The 26,196-nt window shown below is 39.6% G+C and overlaps 1 protein-coding gene and 1 long non-coding RNA gene across 2 annotated transcripts in view; one reads left to right on the top strand and one right to left on the bottom strand.

Moving 5' to 3' along the window:
• The window catches only part of ky (kyphoscoliosis peptidase), a 31,233-nt gene extending 26,432 nt beyond the window's left edge, over window positions 1–4,801 (bottom strand). Inside the window, exons 1-4 of the mRNA XM_015974906.3 lie at window positions 4,699–4,801; window positions 3,419–3,984; window positions 2,955–3,069; window positions 2,720–2,837 (exon numbers count right to left, since the gene is read on the bottom strand). Of these exons, the coding sequence (XP_015830392.3) occupies window positions 2,720–2,837; window positions 2,955–3,069; window positions 3,419–3,964 (779 nt within the window). The 5' untranslated portion in view covers window positions 3,965–3,984; window positions 4,699–4,801. The remainder of the gene's footprint in view (window positions 1–2,719; window positions 2,838–2,954; window positions 3,070–3,418; window positions 3,985–4,698) is intronic.
• Window positions 4,802–16,243: 11,442 nt separating this feature from the next.
• Window positions 16,244–17,365, top strand: LOC139063854 (uncharacterized). The gene is made up of 3 exons (XR_011517178.1): window positions 16,244–17,015; window positions 17,085–17,153; window positions 17,256–17,365. It is a non-coding gene; the product is annotated as an uncharacterized lncRNA (long non-coding RNA).
• Window positions 17,366–26,196: the final 8,831 nt, after the last annotated feature.

Genomic DNA, 26,196 nt, shown 5'->3' with positions numbered 1-26,196 from the left:
AAATAAAATAGACTGCTGCTTGCATGGGCCCCCTTGTGGCTGTGGGCCCCTGGGCCTGTGCTCAGTTTGCCCATATTATAATCCGGCCTTGATTAGCAGGTTTAGGTATAGTAGGGTGATCATATTTCCATTTCCAAAAAAAGAGGACGAGGGATCTGTGCCTATGACGTCTCACTATGGCAACGCCACACAAACCATGTTGGGACCCATTTTTTGGTAAGAGCTAAAATTAATATCAGATTCTGCCAATAAAAGGGCTCTAAAACAATTCATATCTAAATAATTTACATATTTATTGCAAAATCTCATTTTTCTGCTGCTTTAGTGCTGCAACAAGGTTTTATTAATAATAAATTATTATACCTTTTGTTTTACTACAGCATCGGTAAGCTTCCTGTGCACAGATTATTAAGGATGCTTGTTTCAGCTGTGAGATTAGACGATAGGATCAATGATAAAATAAGTTGTCACACACTCCATGGAAACTTTCAGAGAATCCACAAATAGTGGCTTTCAAATGGTTTTTTTTTTTTTTTACTTTTAGCAAGTTTAGAAAAGCAGCAGATGAGACAGCATGTCTGATAAGTTAGTTTTTCATCTGATAATATTAGAACATGTCAGTAATGTCTGAGGAGCTTTTACAAACACTGTATAACTAACACTACTGGAGAGGGTAGGAATTACAGAGGCTTCTGGGGAGGGGGGTCATTTTGCCTTTGCCCACAAAATGCCTTGAAACGGCCCTGGGTGTGTGACTGAGTGTTGAAGGTGATCTGAATTATATCAGATGTATAACTATGACATGTGTATAACTTATTGTTTTATACAGGTAAAAATGTGTAGCGGAGATGAATCTACCTACATTTTACTTTTCAACACTTTGTTTTGTTTTCTTGTTTTTATTTAACTATTTCCTTCCTTATTTTCGATGCTGCGTCAGTGAGGTGGAGTCACCACAGCACAGGTGATGAGCTTAGCAGTAGCAGAGCGCTTCAGGCACAAATAAGACAGAAAGTAGAGAATATAAGCGGACATGAACGATCATGGGTTAGTAATAGCTTTTGGTTGCGCCACTTTGAGAATGGACCCCCCCTTTTCACACATAAGTGACGAAAAAGGGCACTTTTGGCATCAGGGGTCTGAGGCGGAGGGTGGCTGACAAAGCGTTTGTTTTTGACACGCTGGGAGTGAGAATGTGTTGGTTTGTGAGAAACTCAGAGTCGTGGTGTGTGACATACGCTGCTCAACGCTGATTGGCTCGATAAGAATTCTCAGGGGGTGGGGTTATTTGAATAGAAGAGTTCCCAGCCCCATGCTTCCTTATAGCTAGCTGGTCAGGCTAGAAAATGTTTGCAGTTTGGACATATTTTAAATTGAACAGTTTACTGTTGAAAAGATAGAGCTGCATTCCACGCTACAAATCTGATACACCATCTCAAAAATAAATGTATTATTTTAGTTTCTCCCATTTCATCTACCATTTAGTTCTAATCTGCTACCTTAAAAATAAACATCCTTCTCAATACTCAGAGTTCACAAGAATAATTCGGACAAAAACACAGCTAGCCGACCCTAAAAGTTATGTTAACAGAAATTGCCTACGGACAACAAAAAAAGTCACATTTACGACATCAGCATTCATCCCACTGAATGACTGTCTGTGGTTGCAAATGTAGGATTTTGCAGTCTCCTGGAGTCGTGGTATGAGCTTCATTCTTGTCATTATTTTACACACCATCTCTCAAGTGTTGTACAGGGAAAAGTGAGACTGTCAGCCGTGACATGTCTGCCCTACCGCTGGAACACACATCATTCAATAAAGCTGCATACTGTTAAAACAATTTTAAATATAAAAACGTAGGCTCCGAACTGTTCTCTGATCAATTCTCTATCACCCATTTGCAGATCAGGGAGCAGCAAGGTGCATTTGTTCTGCTGCGTGCTGCAGAGGGAGGATGGCAGCTTTGTTAAAGCGGCTGGAAGTTAAGCAGCATCTGAGCAGCTTTCAAAAAATAGAACAAACAACAAATTCCCGTGATTGTATGTAAAATAGACGCTCATAAGTCACACGGATGCATTTTCTAAATCACTAAAACTATTTTAACAGCTGTTTGTGCCCTCTGTGTGCCCGCTCACTGCTGTCTGCGTCGGTGTGAAGTTCTCGATTGGGACGGGGGGGGAGGGGGGGCATGCAATCCCAGCCCATAGCGTTAAAGTACATTTGTTAACTTGTGTGAATCTTCTCACTGTAAAAGTAGAGGTCATCGATAATTGTTCTCGGCTGGGGAGGGTGGATGTTTTACTGAGCAAAACTAACACAGTTTGAAGAAGGACAACTAAAGATAAAAGTCCTCAGGGGCTCATTTTAGGGAAAAAGAGAACAAGATGAGGAGAGATGAGTGAAAAACACATAAACAAACAGACATGTCATAATAATAAGTATTATGTGTTTAATTCCTCCTGAACCTACAATAAGAGAAAATGTAATAGTTTGTTCACCCATGGCACCAAATGGGCTAGCACCGCCCCTGTCAGGGTGGAATATCCCTTTAAAAAGATACAAGGATTTTCCCAACAGCATCAATTTATGAAGGTTTGACTTGATTTTTTCCCCTCACATTTTCCCAAAACTGTGTACAGGCTGCCACTGGTTTCAGTCCAAGTAAGTCATAAACAATAAATATTAAAAGTAAAATTTGCTGTGGTGTTTTGTTTTTACCTGCACATCTGCGTACAAAGGTTGGAGTAGCTGCAGCAAACTCCTCGACCAGCGGCTATCACTTCCTCTGGAGAGCTTAGCTTCTCTGAGTGGCCAAGATATCCGCTCACATCATACTCTGTGAAAACAAGATTTCCAGGAAATCTGGCTTCATCCCCTTACCATAAACAAACTTTCTGAATGTTGATCATTCTGCAATATCTATGTGCTGCTTTGTGCGTCTCAGTAAACCCACCAATGTTGTGGCACAGCCAGACCCAGATGGAACGAAGTCTCTCCAGCTCAGTTCTGGCTCCCTCTGTGATACTTTGTACTATTGTCTTCACATCATACACACAGTTTTCTTTTAGCTTAGAAACACACAAGCATACACGTATCACTGTCAGGGAAAACAGCTGTTCACAGCTCAGTAAGGTCAGACGGTGGCTAGGACTGCATTTCTAGCAAGCTTTACATTTTTTTTTACTGAAAAGATCAACAGCTTTCTTCACACTGTTACAGCATATCTTGTGTAGTGATTTCAACAAGTTGGTCAATTAAACATTAATTCTGGTTTCACTGCAATTTATTTTGCTCTTAATTCTCTTAGACTGAGTATGATCAATTATTGAAGAGTTTTGAATGTGAACATGATGCACTGCTCAGGAGAAAACCCGATGTTGTAGCTTTAACAGAAGAGGTTACAGCACCAAGCCTCACCTCCACTCCAGTCCTGATCACCTGGGAATCAAGTCTGTGGAAGACCTCTGGGCTGGTGAAGAGATCCTTTCTGTGCCTCCGTTTGCCGACTGCAGCAGCAAGTGGAGGAACCCTTTGGCCCAGTCTTGTGTTCTGCTGATCTCTTTTCTGTCCACGTGCATCAGTTTTCATTAAACCTTTCTTCACTGCTGCAATAGCATTGCCCACAGATGCTTTCTGTACTGCTAGATGTTGGTCCTCCTTTTCCCCCTTCAGACTATTGTTCTGTTTAAGAACCACAGCAGTCAGAGACTCGTCAGTGCAGATTGTGGGCTGGGTGTCTGCCTTGTCCACCCCAGGAGGAGGCTTTGCACTCCCATGCGTTTGGTTCTCACCCACGACTCTAGCAGGGCTCAGCTTGACTAAATTTACATTTTGTTTAGACTCAGTAGGCTTTGGTTCTTTGACCTGTACACATTCCTTCTGGGTCACCTTCTCTTGTGGAGAAAGGTGTACAGAACACTTAAAAGGAAACGAGAACTTCTGGATTGCAACTTCAGCTGACATTATGCTGGAGGCATGGCTTCCTGAGCAGAGTGAAGAAAGAGAGGCACAGTTAGAAATATCTGATAGAAATATTGTAAAGAACGACTTCAGTACTACATTTGCTCTGACACGTGCCTGCATAAGATCCATGGCTCTCTAGTGCATTTAGAAATAATGCATGTAAACTTTACAGCAAATTCCACGTTAGGCAGTGATAGATCTGTAATTGTACAACAACTATTCATAACCTGAAATGAAACCCTGGATTAAAGTCATTAGTCATTGTCACAGCTACAGCACAAAGAAAGTCAAAGCCTTAATCACGGGATGCTGTCTGTGAGACAGAGCTTCCAAATGAAGCCCACGTTTATCATAAATTATAAATAAGCTTCATTAATCAGCTGAAAAGCAACTGATTCCTTCACAATGACCGTCCTTCAACCATTGGCCAGACTGAAGCCCTGTGTTGGAGCTCAAGTGTCCCTGTGCAGGTCATTAAGTCCAGCCATGCCGTGTGAACACTGGGCCACAGCTATATCTAACCTTGACAATTCCTGGAGTGTAACAAAAGCAAAAGCCACAAAATGTGTGTCTGTGAGCTACATTTCATGTTGGAGAAACCAACCTAACAATTAAATCAAAATGTGATATAGCTATTTTGAAAAGGAAAAACCTCCTAAATGTGCATAAAACCATTATAAAACCTAAATTAATCCAGGTAAAAATAACTGTTGCTACATCAGGCTTGAACTTACCCGGGGAAGATGTAAAATGTCTACAGGAGTGTAGTCTTCTTAGTGCTCCCTGTTTGCAGCGGGAGACTTAAATACCGTCCCAGTGGCCTGCTAGCACTGGCCCCAGAATAACAGGCCTAAAAATACTACAAAGCTGTTCAGACCAGCCAATAGTGTAAGCCCCAACAGAGGAGTGTAGTGTGTCTGTATGCATTCAAAGTGTGAATGTGTGCTTACAGGTGCATGCTGAAACTTTCTGGTGTGTAAGCAATGGATCCATTTGTGTTTCTCTTCAGCACAGCAGGCAACATGAGTGGGAGGTATTGACTGTGTGTCTCAGCTCACAAGTCAGCCTGGCTTTGCAAGATATGCAAAAGTAAATTTTCCAAGCAAAGCGCCTAAAATAGCATCTGGGACCAATACATTTGTTTTAAGATTTTTTTTATTATTTTATTACTTTATTTTTCTGATGTAAATCTATTTCTGTCTTAGGACCATTATGATTTCATGGCTTTTTGTTTCATTTTGTTTTGATCTATGTGAAGCATTTTGTGACTCTATGTCTGTGATGTGTGCTATATAAATAAAATGCACTTACAAATAAGAAAGTTGGGTCAAATACAGGTGAAACACGTGTAGCAAGAAGAATTCTGTCACACCCTGTCCTGTCTCCCCATTCTGTTCAGTCATGTGTCTCTGTTAATTGCTCCCACCTGCCTCTCATCTTCCAATCACCCAAGCTCCCAGCCCTCATGTATTTAAACCCCTTCAGCTCTGTGTCTCTTGTTGGTTCATTGTTTCAGTAGTACAGCGTGTTGTTATTATTAAAACCTTTTGTAAACCCTTCCTTCCTGCCTGCCTGCCTGCCTGCCTGCCTGTGCACCCGAATATGGATCCTCACCTCTGCATTCACTCACCAGCACGCCTGTGACAAATTCATTGTTCCAGGTTTAAGTCAGATCTGAAGTCTGTAAAAAATAATGTTAATTTGGCCTTCCAAACACACTAGACTTTCTTATGGTCTAGATTCTAAGCATCTGTGGGTCCACGTTCTTTGATTGGGACATTAAAATATATAGCTACAGTCCAGTGAAGTCTGAAGGGGTTTTAGGGATTGGTAGTTATATTCAACTAAAACAGATGTCTCAAAAGTTATTCTGCTTGATTTTTTACCAAACCAACTTCTGTGGTAGAATTTGCAGAAGCCTTCATTATGAAAAAACTGACCACTGAAATAAACGTTATGAACAAGTGAGCCATAGAGCAGAGAACAAAAACAAACGACAGCAAATCAGTTGGTTTGCATTTTAATAATCTAATTAGTTCAGCAAAAATATATTTTCTATTATATAAAAACCTACTTTAACATTTTTAAAAAATAATAGTTAAGCCACATGATCAGAGTGAAAAATATTTTTAATCTTTTGTTGCAAATTTAAAAATGCACTGCTGCAGTTTCCCTTCTGACCAGCAGGGACCACTAGTGAGCAAACAATGGGCAGGAATGGTAGCAGGAGAAGAGTAGAACCGATTAGTCTACTAGAGATCTATTATTCATGCACAGAGGCTTCCAGGGGAGGTCTGCGAGACAGTTGGGTGGGGGGTGTGATTGTAGGGGCCCCTGGGCATGAAAAAGCTGGCACCAACCAAAACAACTATAGTTTATCAGATATATGTTAACAACCAACTCTACATCTGGAACACTTCAATCTTAATTTAAGTGTGTGTGTGTGTGTGTGTGTGTGTGTGTGTGTGTGTGTGTGTCATGTCCCATCTACTATTTGGTTGATGTGAAGATTGTTTAGTGCACACATTATTCAAACATTTTGGGATTTAACAAGATATGATTATATGACAGTTATGCCATTATCAAGTTTTAAAAAAGTAATTTATGATTCAAGGAAGATGAACTTTATTCAGAGTGAAAGTGCAGGAGTCTGTTCTTCTGCCTGAGACCTTGAGCAAAGATATTATGGCTTCCTTGTTCAGTCACAAGGTCTTATGCGGTGCTTCTTGTTTGTAGGCCAGATAGAGGTAATGCATCCCTGGATGTGTTACGCAGTTTGTCGCTGCAAATTAAGTTAATTTCTGTTCATTTTGATGAAAAACTTGACCTTTGGTATGCTACAACTCCCTCCCTTTCCAAGGACACGGGATCACGGACAGAAGACCATGAGGCATCGGACAACCTTAGAGGCCCTGAGGACCCAGCAGAGGAAGACAGAGTTAGTTCTGTAGCACCAAAAGCAGCAGGAGTGAGGAAAAGCAAATACACAACAGAACAGTCAATAGATATCCCAATCAGCAAATTGTTATCCCACTTAGCGAAATCCACAGACAGAGACCACAATGAGAAGGAAGCCAGAGCCATGAGGAGAAACGGACCAGACCATTGCAAAGACAGCAAAGCCAGGAGACAGGAAAACCCAGAGGACGCCCAGAACTCCATAAGAACCAGAACCCAGAACAGAAGGAAGCATAAGCCAGGTGATGGCCGAAGACGGCACAGATGGCATTCCCAGACAGCGAGGACATCTGGCGAAACTCAGCAAAGCATCAAACCGCATACACAGGGCATTTGGCTGATTGGCTGCACCTGGCGGTATGGCGTTTCCTGCTTCCTGTTTTCAGTGTTGCACTACGTGTAGCTGTTTGGTGTTTAGGGCTCGCTAAAACTGATTTAATTTCTCTGTACTATGATATCTCTGAGTTATAGTAGTACATAAGCACGCTAAAACACATTTTCTGTTGTTCCTCCTAGCTTTTAGGGAACCATTTGAGTTTGCACGCAGTTTATTTGGTGTTGAACAGTTTGCTTCTCCAGTTAGCTTAGCCTCAGCACGGCTATGGCTACTTCTGTCTCTGTTTCTCCATCTCCTATCTCTTGCTCTCTGTGTCAGATGTTTAGTTACTCCTCTGCCTCCTCTAGCGATAATGGTACGTGTCATAAATGTAGCATTTTTGTAGCTTTGGAGGCAAGGGTGTCGGAATTGGGAGTCCCGGCTCTGCGCTGTTGAAAAACCCATAAACAGCCGTAGCTACTTAGCTAGTGCGGGGCTAACTAGCTCAGAACCACCCCGTAGCGATCCTCCAGCAGAACCCGAGCAGCCGGGACCTCAGGCCAGCTGGGTGACGGTACGCAGGAAGCATAGAACCCAGCCCGTGGGCCACCACCAACCCGTCCACGTTTCTAATAGATTTTCCCCGCTCAGTGACGCACCCACTGACAAGCCGACTCTGATCATTGGCAGCTCCTTAGTCAGAAACATGGCATTAGAGACTCCAGCAACCATAGTTAAATGTTTACCTGGGGCCAGAGCGGGCGACATTAAATCTTATCTGAAACTGCTGGCTAAGGATAAGCGTAAATACAGTAAGATTGTTATTCACGCTGGCGGTAACGACACCCGGTTACGCCAATCGGAGGTCACTAAAATTAATGTTGCTTCGGTGTGTAAATTTGCCAAAACAATGTCGGACTCCGTAATTTTCTCTGGCCCCCTGCCTGATCGGACCAGTGACGACATGTTTAGCCGCATGCTGTCCTTCAACCGCTGGTTGTCTAGATGGTGTTCTGAAAACAACGTAGGCTACATTGATAATTAGAAAACTTTTTGGGGAAAACCTGGTCTGATGCGGAGAGACGGCATCCATCCCTCTTTGGATGGGGCAGCTCTTCTTTCTAGGAACATGGCCAGTTTTATTAGTCCTCCATGACTACCCAGGGTCCAGACCAGGAAGCAGAGTCATAGTTTAACCAGCTTCTGTACTGTTACCCACCCACTACCCCATAGAGACAGAGTCCTGCCCACGGCCAAAATCACACAGATTAAATATCAGGCTTAATAAAGCAAATCATGGAATTCTCATGAATATTAGAACAAATTCAACTGAGCAGAAAACTAGAAAAATTAAATGTGGGTTGTTGAACATTAGATCCATTTTTTCTAAGACTTTGTTAGTTAATGACTTGATTTGTGATAATCAGATCTCTTTGCTCTCTCTCACAGAATCCTGGCTGCACCAAGAGGACTATGTTAGCTTAAACGAGTCGACTCCTTCAAATTATTTAAATCATCATATTGCAGGGCGAGGAGGAGGAGTAGCAACCGTTTTTCATTCTGACTTATTAATCAGTCCCTTACCAATTAATAGCTACAGTTCGTTTGAACATCTTATTCTTAGTTTTCCTAATCCAGATTGCAAAACTGTGAAACCACTCTTGTTTGTAGTTTTATATCATCCACCAGGCCCTTACTCTGAGTTTTTGGATCAGATCTCTGATTTTTTTTATCTGATTTGGTGCTAAATACTGATAAGGTCATTGTAGTAGGGGATTTTAATATTTATGTGGACATTGAAAATGATAGCCTCAATGTAGCCTTTAGTAATATCTTAGACTCGGTTGGTTTTACTCAAAGAATACATAGCTCCACCCACTCCTGCCATCATACATTAAACCTTGTGCTGACTTATGGCATAGAGTGTGAGGAAATAACGATCTTTCCACACAATCCAGTCCTCTCAGACCACTTTCTGATAACCTTTGATTTTTTTAACGGAGTTCTCGAGACATGAAAGTAAATTTCACTATAGTCGGTCTCTATCTGACAACGCAGTTGCATCTTTTAAATCAACTGTTCCTTCTTTACTGTCCTCAGCATCTCAGAGGCATGTAGCAGAGGGCAATATTTTCAGTTCTAGCCCCTCACAAATTGATGCCTTAGTTCATCATGTTAATTCCTCTTTTGAACACAGGGCAAAATAGTCCCTTCTGGCAGAGTGACAGTAAGTCCCGTAGGACCACACAAAATGGTGGCCCCTAACTTGATGAGGAGATCTCTTCCTAGTAAGTTGACTGGAACTGTCGGTGAACAGACGAAGCTGTGCAGTACTGTCTGGTTTCCCACCGTGGTCGGAAGTGGCAGGGAGAAAGGCAGAGTTTGTTGTTCCCCAGAGAAGCCCATCACTGAAATAGTGCGTGTAGATGTCTTAGAGGGCGGTACAGTTTGTATGGTGGAGCAGGTGGCACCAGTGTCAACCAAAAATGGTTGATGTTGTCCATCTACAGTTATTGACAGCAGGGGGTCTGCCGTGGCTCCCTGACCGTCAGAGTTTCTCTGTGGGGCGTCCTATTGTCTTGGACCACCCTCCCACTTGTCCCAGCCCATCATTGGCATCTGGGTGTGGGGTCCGGTAGGCCCTCCTCGTCCTGAGAAGGTGCCTCTGCCTCGACCTTCCTTTTGTGGGCTGTATGGCAAGGGGCAGTTCCTGGACCAATGTCCTGGTTGACCACAGTTGTAGCAAATGTCTTCAGCATGTGGTCCCCCTTTGCCGCCTACTGGCCTCCACTGCCCCTTCCCCTGAAACCGCCTCTGGGTCGACCAGCAAAAGGTGGTCGCTGGGCAGCATATGGGATGGGTGTGTTTTGTTGTGGTGGCAAATATGGCCCTGAGTATGGTGGTTGCGGCTGCCCTGAGTATGGTGGCTGCGGCTGCCAAGCTATAGGTGAAACCTGATCAGGAAGTGTCTGCGGTGTTGGGGGTGTGGCCGTGGATGCGACCATTTGTTTCTTAACTTTGTCCCCCTTTTCTCCTAAAGTCTTTTTCGCGGCTTGTAATTGGACCCTGAGCAATTGTTTTTGCAAATCTTCTAAGTTATCGGAGTCTTTTTCTTCCTTTACCTGTACTTTGTTGAGGTTAAAAATAAGATGTTTTTTCCACATACTAAAATCACAATCCTGCAAATCCGTGTTGTCTTCCATTTTCTGAGTCACTGAGTCGGGGACTCCCTTCAGGACTGCCTTTTTAAACCACATACTACTCGTGCCCCGTTTGGATGGGTGTTGGCCAGTTTGGGCCACCCAGTTGTCAATGGCTTGGTTCAGGTAAATTGAAGGATTTTGTTTAGTATCCCATTTAAATTTGCTCATTGTGTTGCTATCTTGTAGCGGGAACATCTTTCTGACTGCTGGGCCTAATTGAGCTATCACTCTACCGAGAGGTACAGAATTAGAATCACGAGTTGTGCCAGCGTCCTTCTCTAGGGCCTCCGCCTGTGAGCGTGACGTGCATCTAGTGATTACCGCTCGGAAATCTCCCAATGCAAGGCCCTGTCCAGCAGTGAGGGTGTCAAAGTCTGAGAGCCAAGTATTTCCACCCTCTTGTATATCTGGTAATTTATCTATTAAAGCCTGGATGTCCCCAAGGGAATACGGCTGATAAACTTTCTGGGCGTTGGGTTTATTCTGCACCAAGGGTAATTGGTAGGTCGGTGGGGGGCCCATGGACCTAGTGTGTCTCCTTTCTGGGTCTGGGGATGGAGGGCGGGAGAATTCAAGCAGGTCCCTTTCTTCCTTAGACTCTTCTCTCGTGAGCGGCTTCTGCCACTCCTCTTGTAGGAGGGATTCATAGCTCTGACTGGCTGCTGGAGGGGGATCAGATGATTCCTGCCCTACCATAACCATTTTTACCACTACACTTTTATTAGGGTCTTCTTGCTCTTCTCCCTTTAACTGGGAGGTTGCAAAAATTAGTATTGGCTTGTTTAGGTCTGACGTTTTAGGCCATACTGGTGAGCTGTTTGCCCAAGGCGCTGGGGGCGGTACATGGGAGCTCGTACCCGTGCCATAGTCAGGTGCGACCAGGCCCTGATTGAAGTAGGGAGTGGTGAATTGTTTTTGTGAGTTATCTATGTCCTGTCGTTTAGCCCTTAATTCAAAGGGTGCAGCTAGGTTGTCTGCAGATGGGCTGCTGTTTAATGTTGTATTACTTGGCAGAAAAGGATTATGTATCTCAGAGGTGGAGGGCCTGACTTTAGTGTCTGATCCTGATGTCATAGTTACACCTGACCACTCACTCATATTATCCACTGGGGTTTCAGGCTGGATGTCTAGTATGCCGCTCGTAACTTTTATTAATGGGTATAGTCCAGCTGCTGGGGCAGTAGCGGAGGAATATGGGGGTGGTGATTTATTCTCCTTCTTCACTTTCTTCATATTAATTCTGGCTGCATTCCATAACATGATCCACTGCATGTACTTACTCACGCGCCCTGCTTGCTTTTCAACCTCACTTTTTATTTTCTTCCTCGTTAACACTCCAGCTTCCCTTAGAGTTTCTTTAGCCTCCTCTCCTTTTTCTCTCACCTCTGCAGCTTTTTTCTCCCAAATCTTACTCCAGTTGCCTCTGCTGTTAACATCTGCTCCTTTTTCCTTCATCGCTTTTTCTGCTGATTTTCTCAATAAAATCTTATTTTTCGTAGCTTCTATTGGGCTGCTTGTCATATTTATTACAGTCTCTACGCAGGCTAATTGCTCTCCCAGTGTACTCAGAATGTCATTAGGTCCCCATCCATCATCCTCCGTTCCACAATCATATTCTTTTTCCATCATTCTGTTAGTATGCAGCTGATTTTGGTGACAATTTGGACTGGCGAGGTCTTAGCCCATAGGGGGCTCTAATCCCCAGTATTAAAAAGTGAGACAACGCTAATGACCTTTGTGGTATCTTCTGCTTCTACCTTATTCAGGTCAGAAGATCTTACCTATTGCATTCACAAAGGCGCGCTGTATTTCTCTCACTTACACATACAATTGTTAGTACAGTTCATTCATTCATTACCCTTCTTATCTGCGGTGGGTGTGGTGTTCACCGCTCATTCAGCTAATCCCCTATTGGTTATGATATGAAAAATCTATGTGTTTTTACACTTATCCTTACTTTCTGCACTATTCGTGAGTGCAGATAATATGTTTGCTCAGCTTAAAGAGACGTATTTACTCTCATGTGGAGTTTATTCTGTCTCTTTTATTATGTAATTCAAGTTAATCAGTCAGCTTCATCTGTTTTACCGACAAAGCTGATTGAGACTTGACATTCATACAGCGTGTTTTCTAACTATGGCGTGTGTTTTGTGTCAAAAACAGTTTCATTAAAACAGTTTTCTCATTTCATGAAAAGGTCCCAGACCTATAGAATTTTGGGAGTTCTCTCACCTCCCAGGGCCTCTAACCCCGAACCAGGTCCCTGACCTGTAGAATTTTAGGAGTCTTCTTTTACCTCCTAGGGACTCCAACCCAGAAACAGGTCCCTGACCTGTAGAATTTTAGGGTTCCCACCCCCTAAGGCCTTAACCTAGCTAATATAACCTCGTTATATTTTCTATTCACTCGTCAGTAAATAGTGTGGTCCGCCACGACCTGGAAGCTTTATAAGGTCCAAGACCTTAAATGGAATTTAGGGGCTTCTAAATTCCCTGGGCCTCCAACCCCGTTTTGTACTATTTCCTTATCTTTTTACCATTACACCATTGTAAAAATCCTTATCTTATTTTACCATTAAACCATTACAAAAAATCTCTTATTATTTCTGCACTTGTCTCCACTTTCTTCTCCAACGATTATTTTAGGACCACAGCTACTAAGATTCAAGACACAAAGGCTTTGGATAAATCCAATGAGCAGATTTTTAGAAAAAAGGCCTGCTAACCATGATTTTCACCCCGGTGTTTTGTGCCAAGATCGTTCACTGGGTCGGTTGGTCAAATCGTCCTCCAAAAACTCCTTTTACTTCAAAAAGAAAAAAATCCTGTTCGTGACGCCAAATTTTGTTGGTCTTTCTTCTGTTAGACCAAACACAGGTTCGGAGAAGATGGAGATAAACACCTTTCGTTGGTAGAATGTGGAGTCAAATGATCAGAAGTCCAGTCACTGTTTCACCGCTCATGAGGGAGAGAGCATGCAGCTCCAGCTAGAACCCGCGTTCTGCTCCTGTCTGCTGCATCCAGGCACTCTCTCCTAGTCTGCTGATACGGCTGATTTTTATTGAGGAATACTGGAATGTAACATACGCAGTTTGCCATATACACACGTCATTGGTCATGACAGGTAAAAAATAACAGCCTTGTTAGTGGACAGTTAATACATCACGAGAACATGCATCCTTGAGATAACCAAGAACATCCTGATACGTCCTTGATAGGAAAAGACACACACACCGGTACCGAGAGGAACTTGAGAAGAGATGGAATGTGTTCACTCCCTTTTTTGGTGCAGAAGAGAATATGCTGCTATTAATCTTTGTGCAGAAGAACACTGAGAGGCCCTTAGTATCTGAGCAGGTCTCCATAGCATATGATAATATAAAATAGCATAGAATAATACAAAAGAGCTTACAAGGTAAATATATAAAAGAAGCTTATAAGGTAGACACATATATTTTCATCCAGCAGAATCAAAACTCTACTGAGATGATTGACAGTAGTCTGTGCTTCATATTGCTTTTATGGTTGATTATTCTTTCATTATAGGTTATAAAAAGGTGATTGAAAATGACACTGAAAGATGATTTACGGTGGAGAAGGAAGCTATTCAGAAGCTGGATATGTCATTTTTGGAGGATGGAAATGTAAAAATCCATAATGCACACACACAATTAATGATAAGAAGGTCCATGCTGGAGATGTTCAAGGATCTCTAAAAGTAGGAACTTTAAACCCTAAAAATGCCTTGTCTTGTAGAAAAAATACCATTAGCAATAGCTCATAATACTGTTAAGAATATAACAGATTCATTTGATATTGCCATAAAAAAGTAACTTTATTGTATTTACGTCTTCAAAAAAACTTTTTTACAATAAGATAATTAAAAATAAATGTTAATGAAGTTAAAAGTGCGATTCACTCATTTAATAAATACATTTGCAGTGATCTGGGTAGTAGTTTCAAGAACCACATCTGTGAGCCACATCACAGCTGAGCTACAGACAGCAAGATTTGGATTCTTATTTCCTGATATTTGGACATCTGACTTGTTAAAAGCAATGCACCTCTACCACTGACTATCAGAAGCTAATGCAGGAGATAGGTGTAGGAGACAATTTTCATGTTCAGTCTGCATGAAAATCTCAGAGTGACCCATTAGAATCAGAAAAAACAAATAAAACATGGTTTTTCAGTGAACCACATCTTTAAATCAGGGGTAGGGAACCCTGGTTCTGGAGAGCCACTATCCAGCATGTTTTAGTTTCTCTCCTGCTTCAACACAATTTACCTGTTCAGCAGCTCCTCAGGCTCTGTAGATTAAAATCAGTTGTGTTGAAGGTAACCTCTAAAACATGCTGGATAGTGGCTCTCCTAAAGAATTCCATATCCCTGCCTTTAAATTTTGTAGAGAAAACATTTAGCCTTTGTGTAGAACTTTTTGTCTGCTCTGCCTGAGCTCATTATGAGATTCCTACATTTGATTCAACAAGGGTGGGGTAGGAGAAAAGAATGAGTTCCCGAGTAGACCTCTTTGATTTCTCTACATGAGGCCAAAATGAGGAATGAAAAAGAAGTAAATCTGAGAAGTAGTTGAGAGTTTTGTGAGTACTCCTTTGAAACTTAAAACAAGACTAATTTGAGACTTACGGCATCTTTCAGTTTTGGAGAAAAAAATGAGAAAAAGGAGAAATATGCTAATGACTCATTATTGTTTCCCACAGATCTCAAGATTGTCTATGAGAACAAAAGGAAACATTTTTGAGATCTCTTTTCTAATTTTCTTTTCCTCTGGGTTGTCTGTGACAGCATTTCTGACAATGTTAACCCCAGCAGATTAGAAAACTCTGAATCTGATGAAGAACCCAGTTCAAGTCAACCCATTGTTGTGAAGGAATACTGTAAAAAAGCTGGAAAAAGAGCATACAACAAGCGACATTACTGCTTTTATTGCAGCAGATCATATACAAAGATGGCAAGGCATCTGGAACGTGCCCATCAAGATAAATTTGATGTGGCTTAAGCTCTGAGCTTTCCAACAGGATCAAAAGAAAGAAAACATCAGCTTGATTATATTCGTAACAGAGAAAACTATGCTCACAATGCTGACGTTCTGGAGTCAGGAACTGGAGAGCTAGTGCCATTTAAGCGATCATCAAGTGAAAAACAAGGCGATGACTTCATGCATTGTGCATATTGTCAAGCACTTTTCACAAGAAAGGTGTTATGGTGGCACATGTGCAATTGCAAACTCAACAGTAAATCTGCCACTCCAAAACCAGGGAAAAACTGTGTGCAGTCCTTGTGTAATTACACATCACCTGTGCCTTCTAACATAAGTAAGCAACTGTGGAAAGTAATCAGTGCCTTGAATCATGACCCAGTTACAGAAATCGTTAAACTTGACAGTCATTATTGATATTGGACAACACTTTCTAAATAAAGGTGGTACATCAGACAGGAATCAACAATGTGTACGAGAGAAGATGCGAGAAGTGGGAAGATTGCTATACAATGCCCGGAAGTTACAACCATTACTAAAATGGAAGATCTCATCGATCCAACTCATTACATGGAGACTGTCAAAGCTGTTCAGTTTACCTGTGGTTATGACAGTGAAACAAGCAAGTATACAACTCCATCACTTGCACCCAAACTTGGGAATACCCTGGTAAAAATGAGCAAGCTCTTAAAAGAGCAGGGGTTGATTTCAAACGACAACGAGCTTGTAAAAAAAAGCCACTGACTTTCTTGATGTTCATCAGGAAAAGTGGAATGACTTGATCTCTGCTACTGCGTTAAGGAACATCAGGGAAGCCAAGTGGAATGTGCCCACTCTCATGCCATTTACTGAGGATGTCCAGAATTTGCACAAGCATTTGAATGTTGTTCAAAATAAGTGGTACAATACACTCTCTGAATGTCCATCTACAAAAGCTTGGACAGAGCTGACAAAGATTTGTCTTGTTCAGATCATTCTTTTCAATCGCTGGAGGGAAGGAGAGGTGGCTAGCATGCCTTTGTCTGCATTTTTATCAAGAGACACCTCTGATCCACATGAAGATATCGACTGGACACTGAAGTGGAGAAAAAACTCTGCAGATACTTCTCAAGAATTGTCACAAGGGGAAAGCGAGGACGACCAGTTCCAATTCTCCTTACGCAAGAAATGCTTAGTTCATTGGAACTTCTTATTAAGCAGAGAGAGACCAGTGGAGTTTTAAAAGACAACATTTACATGTTCGCAAGACCAGAGGCCATGACACATTTTCGAGGCTCCGATTGCCTCCATGTTTTTGCAACAGCCTGTGGGGCAAAGTGTTCAAAGTCACTGACATCAACCGGACTTAGAAAACATGCTGCAACACTTTCAACGGTCCTGAACATGACAGACACACAGATGGATCAACTGGCCAACTTTCTTGGACACGACATCAGAAATCATCGTGAGTTTTACCGACTTCCTGAGAAGACCCTGCAACTTGCCTAAATCAGCAAAGTTCTAATGGCTTTGGAACAAGTAAGATTAGCTGAGTTTCATGGTAAAAACTTGGATGAGGTTCAAATAGAGCCTGATGGTATGTTCTTATAAAAAATGCTTTATTTTTTTTCTTTATTAGTTGAGCTATAATTTGTAATTTAAACAGAAAAAATTCTGGACACTGATGAGGAAGATGAGACTCAAAAGGAAGCAAACACTTCAGCTAATTTTGATGGTAGGACTTGTTAATGCCACAGTTTGTGGGTGTGTTGATGGAGGCATGAATGGATAGAAAGATGTAATTTCAACAACCAATAAATTGTACTTATTCTAACAGGCCAATCAGCAAAGGAAGCAATTCCTCCACCAGAGAAGAATGAGACTGTACCACTGCCGTCCAGGAAACGTAAACCACCCTCATCAGATGAGGAAGTTCCATCCTCATCAAAAGGCTGCTCAGTTTTCTTTTTAAAATATGGTCCATTTTTTGCACATCGAATGCTGTTGTAAAAATGAAAATGAAAGTAAGATATTTTCAACAAATAAAACAGCAGTCATAAGAACATAAAATATTGAACATATCTTACTGAGAAAATAAGTACTAAACTTAAATGAATTCCAGGAAATACGGAAATGTTGCAATTTCACCTTTCTCATCATCATTAATTACAATAATAATAACAATAATATAGTTATATTATTATTTATATAATATAAGTATTATTATATATGAATAAATAATATATTTTCTCAAATGAATATAAGAGATTCATTTCCACTGGTTGATGAGTAGATTAGATCCAAAGTTCAAATAAGTGACTAATGACATTGAAGTTCTGCAATAATATTCACTGCTAAATTAATGAATTATGTTCAAAGTAGGTCTGTTCAATTAATAGAATTTTCATCTCAATTAGAATATGGATTTTGAACTATTATAAAACAAAAAAAATGAGCTGATCATTTGCTCCTCCCTCGTAGGTAACTCAGAGTTGCAACTCTAGCGCACTTCCTACTCAGTGTTGCTAAATTAGTAACTTTGCCACTATTTCTAACAAATTTTCCAGACCCCATTCTTGACTTTTTCCCCCAAAATGCCTAGCAAACAACCTAGTGATGTTTCTGGTAACTCATAGCTACTTTCTATATAACCTGTTTCCTGCAGGTTAGCAATACCATAGACAGGAATATGCTGACGCAACATTGGGTGCTGGACAGCATAACACAGGGTATTGAAAAGTAAAGTCTTGAATTTAATTAAAGAAAAATTAAGACCCTTAAGTCTTAATGTCTTAAATAATAATAATAATAATAGTTTGGATTTATATTGCACTTATCAAGACACCCAAAGCGCTTTCCATTCATGCATTCTGACATTCACACACTGTAGCCACAGCTGCCCTGGGGCGGTTTGACAGAGGAGAGGCTGCCATTTTGCGCAAATCTGCTCGTCTGGCCAACCCATGCTACCTCCTGAGCTACAGCTGCCCTCAAATAAATCAATATTTGAAGTGGATTTACATATGGCTGTAAACTCTCACATGATGAGCATTAGACACGAGCTCTCTGAATGTGCTGTTCATGTGCTCTCAAGATACTTATTTCCCACACTGATAAATAATAGATAATCTAAGCGACGTTGCATGGTGCTACTGCGCTGCTGTACATGGCTAAATAATAAATGTTTTAAAAAGGTTTTAAAAAGCTTTAGCATAATACTGTTTAAGCAAAAACTCTTATATTAGGCAGCCAGAAACCCCCCACCCTTTACCCTTTTTGTTAAGATGACTTTGTGTTTTCCTAATGACCACAACTTTAAATGGCCTTTTGAAATTTTCATGTATTTGCCAAGTCCAGGGTGATTGAGAATATACACCACAAAGAAGTATTTCATGGACTTGGTATGTTTCATTTAAACCTCTTATTGTTTAATTTATTTTTTTAAATTCACAATCTTATGATGGTGTTTTGGGCCACTGATATTTATTCTGACTTTAAAATTAAAATGCTAAGTTCAGCCTTGAACTTCAAAATGTTAATGAGTAGTGACAAAAAATAGAACCCAATGCTATCTTTAGCAGCACAGCAACAGGTTTCTGTGATGCGCCTGAAACATTTCACGGGTGTGTGTGTGTGCCAAACCATAGACTATAATGGTTTCTATTTGAAGCAGAGATGTGCCACTGCTGTAATGCACCACAGGCACTCCCATTGTGAATTGGAGGTAACATTAAAGCTACATGTGATTTCAGTGAGAAGCAGTTTTTAAATTGGAGATTGTTCAAACAGTATGCTTTTGGAGTTTTGCATATTTGTGCTTTAAAGTTATTCCATCTTGATTTCATACTAGCCCATGGCTAGTGTAACGTGAGGATTATTTCGTCACAGTACACTAGTTAGACTTCTAGCCCTAGATGTTATAATAAAAACCTTTTTTTTTTTGTTTCTCCACTACTTTCAGGCATAGCTCCTGTGAAGAGAAGAATTCCCTAGAACCCTATGGAAGTGCAGGCAGTGGAAAGATGCATGCATCATTTTATCACTTTGTGCACCATGCCAGCAAAGGATGACTGTGAGAAATGTTTGAAGGCCAAACCTGTTGCTCTTAAAAGTCGCAGCTGGCAAAACCTTAAGTTCTACATTTATAGATAGATAGATAGATAGATATTTTTATTCGGTCAACAACAACAATTTATCAATTTTACATAAAAGTAATCAAGCAACCGAAAAAAGGAATAGGTTGAAGCCTAGTGGCTTATAATTAGCCTATCCTTAACTCCCACAGACATAATCAAATCCTTAACCAAGGCTGATAGCTAAGATGCATAACATTTAAAGAAAAAACAATGATAAATCAAGAAATCAAATCAACACAAGGTTGGACATCAAACTAAGTTTCTATAACTTTGGAAGATGCAATTTTTTAAAATTTTCTTGAAAAACGACAAAGAATAACACATCTTCAGTTCATCATTAAGTCCATTCCATAACTTCACTCCCAAAACCGACACACATCTATATTTCGCATTAGTTCTCACTTTAGGTATTTCAAACATATAAGACCCCCTCAAATCATATTTTCCATCTCTTAATTTAAACATACTTAAAATACAAATTGGAACATTCTTTTTCACCACTCTATACATCATTTCTAAAGTTTTAAGATATATAATGTCCTTAAATTTTAACATAGCTGATCCTACGAAAATTTGGTTTGTGGACTCCCTATATCCAGCTTTATTTATTATTCTAATAGCTCTTTTTTGCAATTTAAAAATTGAATCCAGATATGTTTTGTATGTTTTCCCCCAAATTTCCACACAATAACTCATATAAGGCAAGCAAAGGGAAGTGTACAATAAATAAAGGCAGCTCTTGTGCAATAAATCTCTTGTTTTATAAAGAATAGAAATAGACTTAGATAATTTCCGTTTCACATGATCTATGTGAGACTTCCAACAAAGTTTATCATCAATTATTACTCCTAAAAATTTAGTCTCATTTACTCGTTCAATTTCAACATTATTTAGATTTAATTTTACTTCAATATTATTCTTAATACCTCCAAACAACATAAATTTTGTTTTACTTTCATTCAGTGATAGTTTATTAAATACAAACCATCTATTTAACTTCATCAATTCTATTTCCACTGTTTTCAGTAATTCCTTTATGTTATCTCCAGAACAAAATAAGTTTGTATCATCAGCAAACATCACATATTTTAAAATATCACTAGCTGTACAAATATCATTTATATAAAGTAAAAATAGCTTTGGTCCCAACACCGATCCTTGCGGAACTCCACAAGTTACTTGTCTAAGTTTAGATTTCATATTATTAATACTCACATATTGGAACCTTCTTTCCAAGTAACTATTTAACCAAAGTTGTACAACACCTCTTAAACCAAATCTTTCACATTTCTGTAACAGTAAAGAATGATCTATCGTATCGAAGGCTTTGCGTAAATCAATGAACACACCTATTCCAATCTGTTTTTTATCCACAATTGTTGCAATATTTTCAATAAATTCCATTACTGCTAGAGATGTTGATCGATTTCTTCTGAACCCATACTGATGGTCATTCAATAAATCATATTTTTCAAGAAAAGAATTTAGTCTGTTTTCAAATAGTTTTTCAAGAATCTTTGAAAATGAAGGCAGCAAAGATACTGGTCTATAATTTGACACAACCTGTTTATCTCCATTTTTATATATTGGGATCACTTTGGCAATTTTCATTTTATCTGGAAAAATTCCGGTTTGAAATGATTTGTTACAAATATAAGTTAACGGTTGAAGGATACTATGAAGAACTTCTTTAACTAATGACATATCAAGGCCGTCACAATCCATGGATTTTTTACTCTTAAATTTACTCACCACATCTATAATATCACTCTCACAGACTCCTCCAAGAAACATTGAGTTGCATTTATAAGACGTACAATTTAAAAATTTGTCATCATGTCTTCCTGGTACAGAAATCTCTTTTGCCAAATTGGGACCTAAATTAACAAAGTAATCATTAAATTCGTTGACTATACTCTCAATATTCTTAATCGCTACATTACCTTCTTTTACAATACATGTTGGAAAACATATATTATTCTGATTTTTTATTATCTTATTAAGTACACTCCAGGTAGCCTTTATATTATTTTTAGATTTTTGAAGCAGCTTTTCATAACTTTTCTTTTCATATCGCAAAATAGTTGTTAATCTGTTTCTATATTTCTTATATTTGTCTTCATTTTCCTTAGTTCTATTTGTCAAAAAAATCTTATATAACTTATTTTTCCTTTTGCATGCTCTTTCCAGACCTTTTGTCATCCATGTTTTTTTCTTTTTGAGATTTTCAGAAAACTTTTTCAGTGGACAATGGCTGTCATAGATTGACAAAAATATGTCTAGAAATGCATTATATGCATCATTAGTGTCTTCCACATAAACCTTTTTCCAGTCATAATTTTCTAATTCTCTTTTAAAAGCTGCAATGTGTTCTGGTGTTTTTATTCTACCAATGTAATCAATCTTTTCCTCTCGAATATTAAATTGATTATTCATTTCAAGCACTGAAAAGACAGGCAAGTGATCACTTACATCCGTGACTAACAGTCCACTGTGTATCTTACCATCTATCTTATTAAAGAAAATGTTGTCAATCAAAGTGGCACTATCCATCTTTATTCTGCTGGGCTTTAGAATAAACGGATAGAACCCAAAACTAAACATTGTATCAGTAAATTCAGATGTCTTATTGTGATCAAATGCCTTCAATAAATCAATATTAAAATCACCACAAAATAAAGTAGTCTTTTCTTTGTGTTTTTCCAGTATTACAGAAATTTCTCTCATAAACTGATCCATGCACGATGCAGGTGTACGATAAATACAGCCAACTAATATGTTTTTAGATCTTTCAACTTGAATTTCAATAGTTAAACATTCCATCAAGTTATCCACCACAGCGGTCATATTGTTAACAATTTTACATTTAAGACATGATATAACAAATATAGCGACCCCTCCTCCTCTTCTATTCCTCCTATTTTGCCAAAACATTTCATAACCCTCTAGTCCATCCTGCAGTTCTCTGTCATCATTCAACCATGTTTCTGAAATTGCCACCACAGCAAACTTATTTTGAAACTGATCAAGATACTCTTTGATTTTAAAAAAATTACTGTAAAGACTCCGACTGTTAAAGTGAATTAACGAGAAACCTTTTATCTTAGGATCTAACTCTTCCCCACTATAATAATCACATGTCATATCAACATTGTGATAAAGGTGGATATCTGGATCAATATTATCTAACTCATGAAATGTTCCACACATTTGCATACATAGCTTTTTTTCTCACACTTATCAGATATTGTCCATTTCACAGTCAGCAACAAAAGTACTTCTATTTCTCCACTGAATTCTATTTAATTTGTTTAAATCTCTCAAGATCTGCAACATCTCTAACAACAACTTTTGCTTGTTCTGGTGACCCATTGAGTCTTATGAATACCTTACAGTTCCTTGTCCAGGTGTCTTGGATGTGCCTTTCCTTCTTTAAAAGTCTTGCCTGTCGTGCGATGTCAGCATTTCTCTTTGTAAGATGCTCATTCACGTACACTCCAGTTCCCTTTAATTTCCTTCCCATCTTCAACAGTTCAACTTTATATTTCCTGCTCACAAATCGAAGTATAATAGTTGGCATCTTGTTATGCTTTTGTGAAATAGTATGACATGCTGCTATATTTTTACTATCCAAGGGAATGTCTTTGTTTTTAAAAAACTGAATAACTTGCTGCTCAAGCAAATCCTTTTCAGCTCTAGGTGCGTCTTCTCCCTCCTTGTCACCTGCTGTACTCCGTGCATAGGTGTAGTGATTTGTCTTCAGACCAGAAATCACCACATCTTCCATTCTTGTATACCTGCTCCAGATCTTCAACTCTTCTTTCCAACTCTTCAATCCTCTTATCTTTTTCCTTAATCACAGTCTTAAGTTGCCTTACTTCTTCAATTAAGTCCATTAGTCCTGTTTGCTGCTTTGCCACCTTACTCAGTTCTTCCGACATGAAGTTAAGGGACTTCTTAATTTCTTCAATATCTTCTGATAGCCTCTTTGTCGCCATTTTTCTTGATCATCTGTTTAAATTCTTAGAAGACAAAAAGAATTCCAGGTTTGAGGTAATCCAGTAGGCCCAGTGTTACTTGTAGAGCACATGTGATGAAGAAAAAAGGACTCAAAGCTTCAAAATTTTAGGTAATACTCCCAAAAAAGAAGCAAGACTTCTTTAAGAATGTAAGAGACTTGATCAATCTCTTGGATGTTAAGTTCTTTCCATGATATTTGTTGGTAGGTAGGAGGAAAATTCATGAGACTCTCCCGTCAGCCATCTTGTCAGCCATCTTGTTGTTTATAATTGTATAATGGCGAACAAAAGAAAATTCCAGCAAAAATAGCTTTTAAAAAGCCTTCCTTTTACTTTAGCTGCTTAGCTATGGGCAACTGAAACACATTTTGCTTGACCTGTTTTTAGGTTTTAGTCCTTTAGTGATCTTCATTAACTCATTCACTGCCGTTGACGACTAAAGTCGTCATTTTAGATCCAACCGTTCACTGCCAATGACGACTTAAGTCGTCATTTGCATTTTTTTTACTGTTTGAGCATCAGAATGAGCCCCCGCGCTGAGAGAACAAACATCTCGCCCTGAAGCCGATCTTCATCCGCATACGTCACACGTCACATGATCAGGAAGCAGACCATCTATGTATTAGGAGATCGTTTTGGGCCGTTCCTGTAAAAAAAAAAGTGAGGCACGTACCGGAAAAGCATCTGCCGATCACAATTCAACAACGGATTATGAAAGAACAGATAACGCTCATGTTGGGTATTTTTATAATTGTACTTTTTTGAGGCCTAAACGATGCCATAACACATCATGAATCTCTGTGTTTGCCAACTACTGTGGCTGTTCATGAAAGGTTGAGCAAGGATGTTGATTGTAAGAAACCTCTGTACCTCTGTAACCTGAGAAGGCCCGCCTTCTCCTCCCTCCATTGTGAATAAAGCCCCTGACGAGCTAGGAGCACACGGGAGTGACGTGGGGAAGCCTCGGAGGAGGTTTCTCTGTGTTAACTCTCCATGTTTTGGGGACTCAGGGTAAAATGTCTTCCTTGTTGTCATGTGTGTTTATTTCAGGTTCCAGCATTATGGAGATTAAATATTACTTAACATTTAATTACCAAACATAATGGTGGAGGGTATGCAGAGCTGGTAAGAGCAGAAGGCTGAGGCTGGAGCAGAGTGGAGGCTGGTTGGTTGAGTTCAGCTTCTCACATGTTGATTCGCCCACATGGACATTACAAATAATCAATTTTCCCTCTCTCTCCGGGTGTGTCGTCCTTTAAGGTAATATGGGATAAATCTAATTATCTATCAACTCGAAACACACGGATTCTTCCTGATGTAAGAGGTGAGTCTCCGCTTTGTTTTGGTTGTTTTGGCATCAACATCATCCTAGCGCGCAACGTTCTGTGACTCTTAAAAAAACAGTAAAAACGGTGAGAAACGCTGGCAGTGAATGAGTTAAGGCCCCATTGACAGCTTTTCTGTTCTTCACCAAGTTTCACTGCTTTTCTTAGACAGACTTACTAGTTGAAAGATCAGCAGCCCCCATTGTTTAAAGTGTATATGATACACATTGAAAAAAGAACATTTTAATCTTTTTATGCCATGTTGTATTTTTTGTTTCATGAAACTCCAGAAAGATTGATACCCTAATTGTTTGAAAGAAAGTGGCATCAACTTTGTTTTATTTATTTAACTGACAATAATTTTTTTTGGTTGGGGCCTGCTTTAGTTATATGACTTGTGGATCCTGGTTTCTGGTCTTGGTCGTTCATCATTAAAAATGTTTTGACCAGTTGCTTTGTTTATTGTCCTTTAAATTTCCATAATTAACTATTTTTATATTGGTTACATGTACTCTGACCTAGTGGTAAAATGAATGGTTTATAATAAGAATGGATTAGTTATACAGCACTTCGCTTTCCATTAATAATGCACTCACACAGTCACACTTGATGTGTTAGATAAACTTTGTAGTTGCTGGTGCCCTGAGACGGTCTCGTCAAGATGGCCAAGTTAGGTGAAGTGTCTTGCTGAGGCTGATTGAAATTTTGAATGATCAGCCCCTCTGGCTAGATTTTTTTGTCTTCTAAGAAATGTGAAATGGAGAATAACATTTGCTTGAGATCTAAAGTTGATGGATATTTTAACATTTTTCTTTCAATGTCCCCATGAGGTAATGTCTCCAAGGACCCCATTAGGTACACACATATGTGTGTAAAATATGCAAATTTGATGCTAATATGTCCCCATAAACCATGAAAATCAGTTAATTTATGTGTCCCCATAAAACATGGTCCTGTTGATACTTTGGAATTTCATTATTTTAAAGTTGTGTATAGGCTAATGGTGCATTGGTTGTTACACCTGATTTTTTTGAAGTATCTAAAACCTCCAGAAACGGTGGTCCCCACAACTGATGATCCTAACTTTGGTCCCCATCAAACATGGAAACCAGTATGTGTGTGTGTGTGTGTGTTTACAGTGACAGAATGCTGTTCTATGGGCTGAAATAAAGACGCTGATTAAGAAAAGGAAGGCACTAGGATCTAGAGCCAAGGAGGAGAGCAAGCGTCTGTGTATTTGTGTGTCCCATTTGGTCACCAACATCCCAGTTTGTGTATAACTCTACTCTTCCCCCTAG

Source organism: Nothobranchius furzeri, chromosome 18 (genome assembly GCF_043380555.1).
Source record: "Nothobranchius furzeri strain GRZ-AD chromosome 18, NfurGRZ-RIMD1, whole genome shotgun sequence".
Lineage (NCBI taxonomy): Eukaryota > Metazoa > Chordata > Actinopteri > Cyprinodontiformes > Nothobranchiidae > Nothobranchius > Nothobranchius furzeri.
Note: the sequence above shows the minus strand (reverse complement) of the source record. Positions and strands in the feature narration are given on the sequence as shown.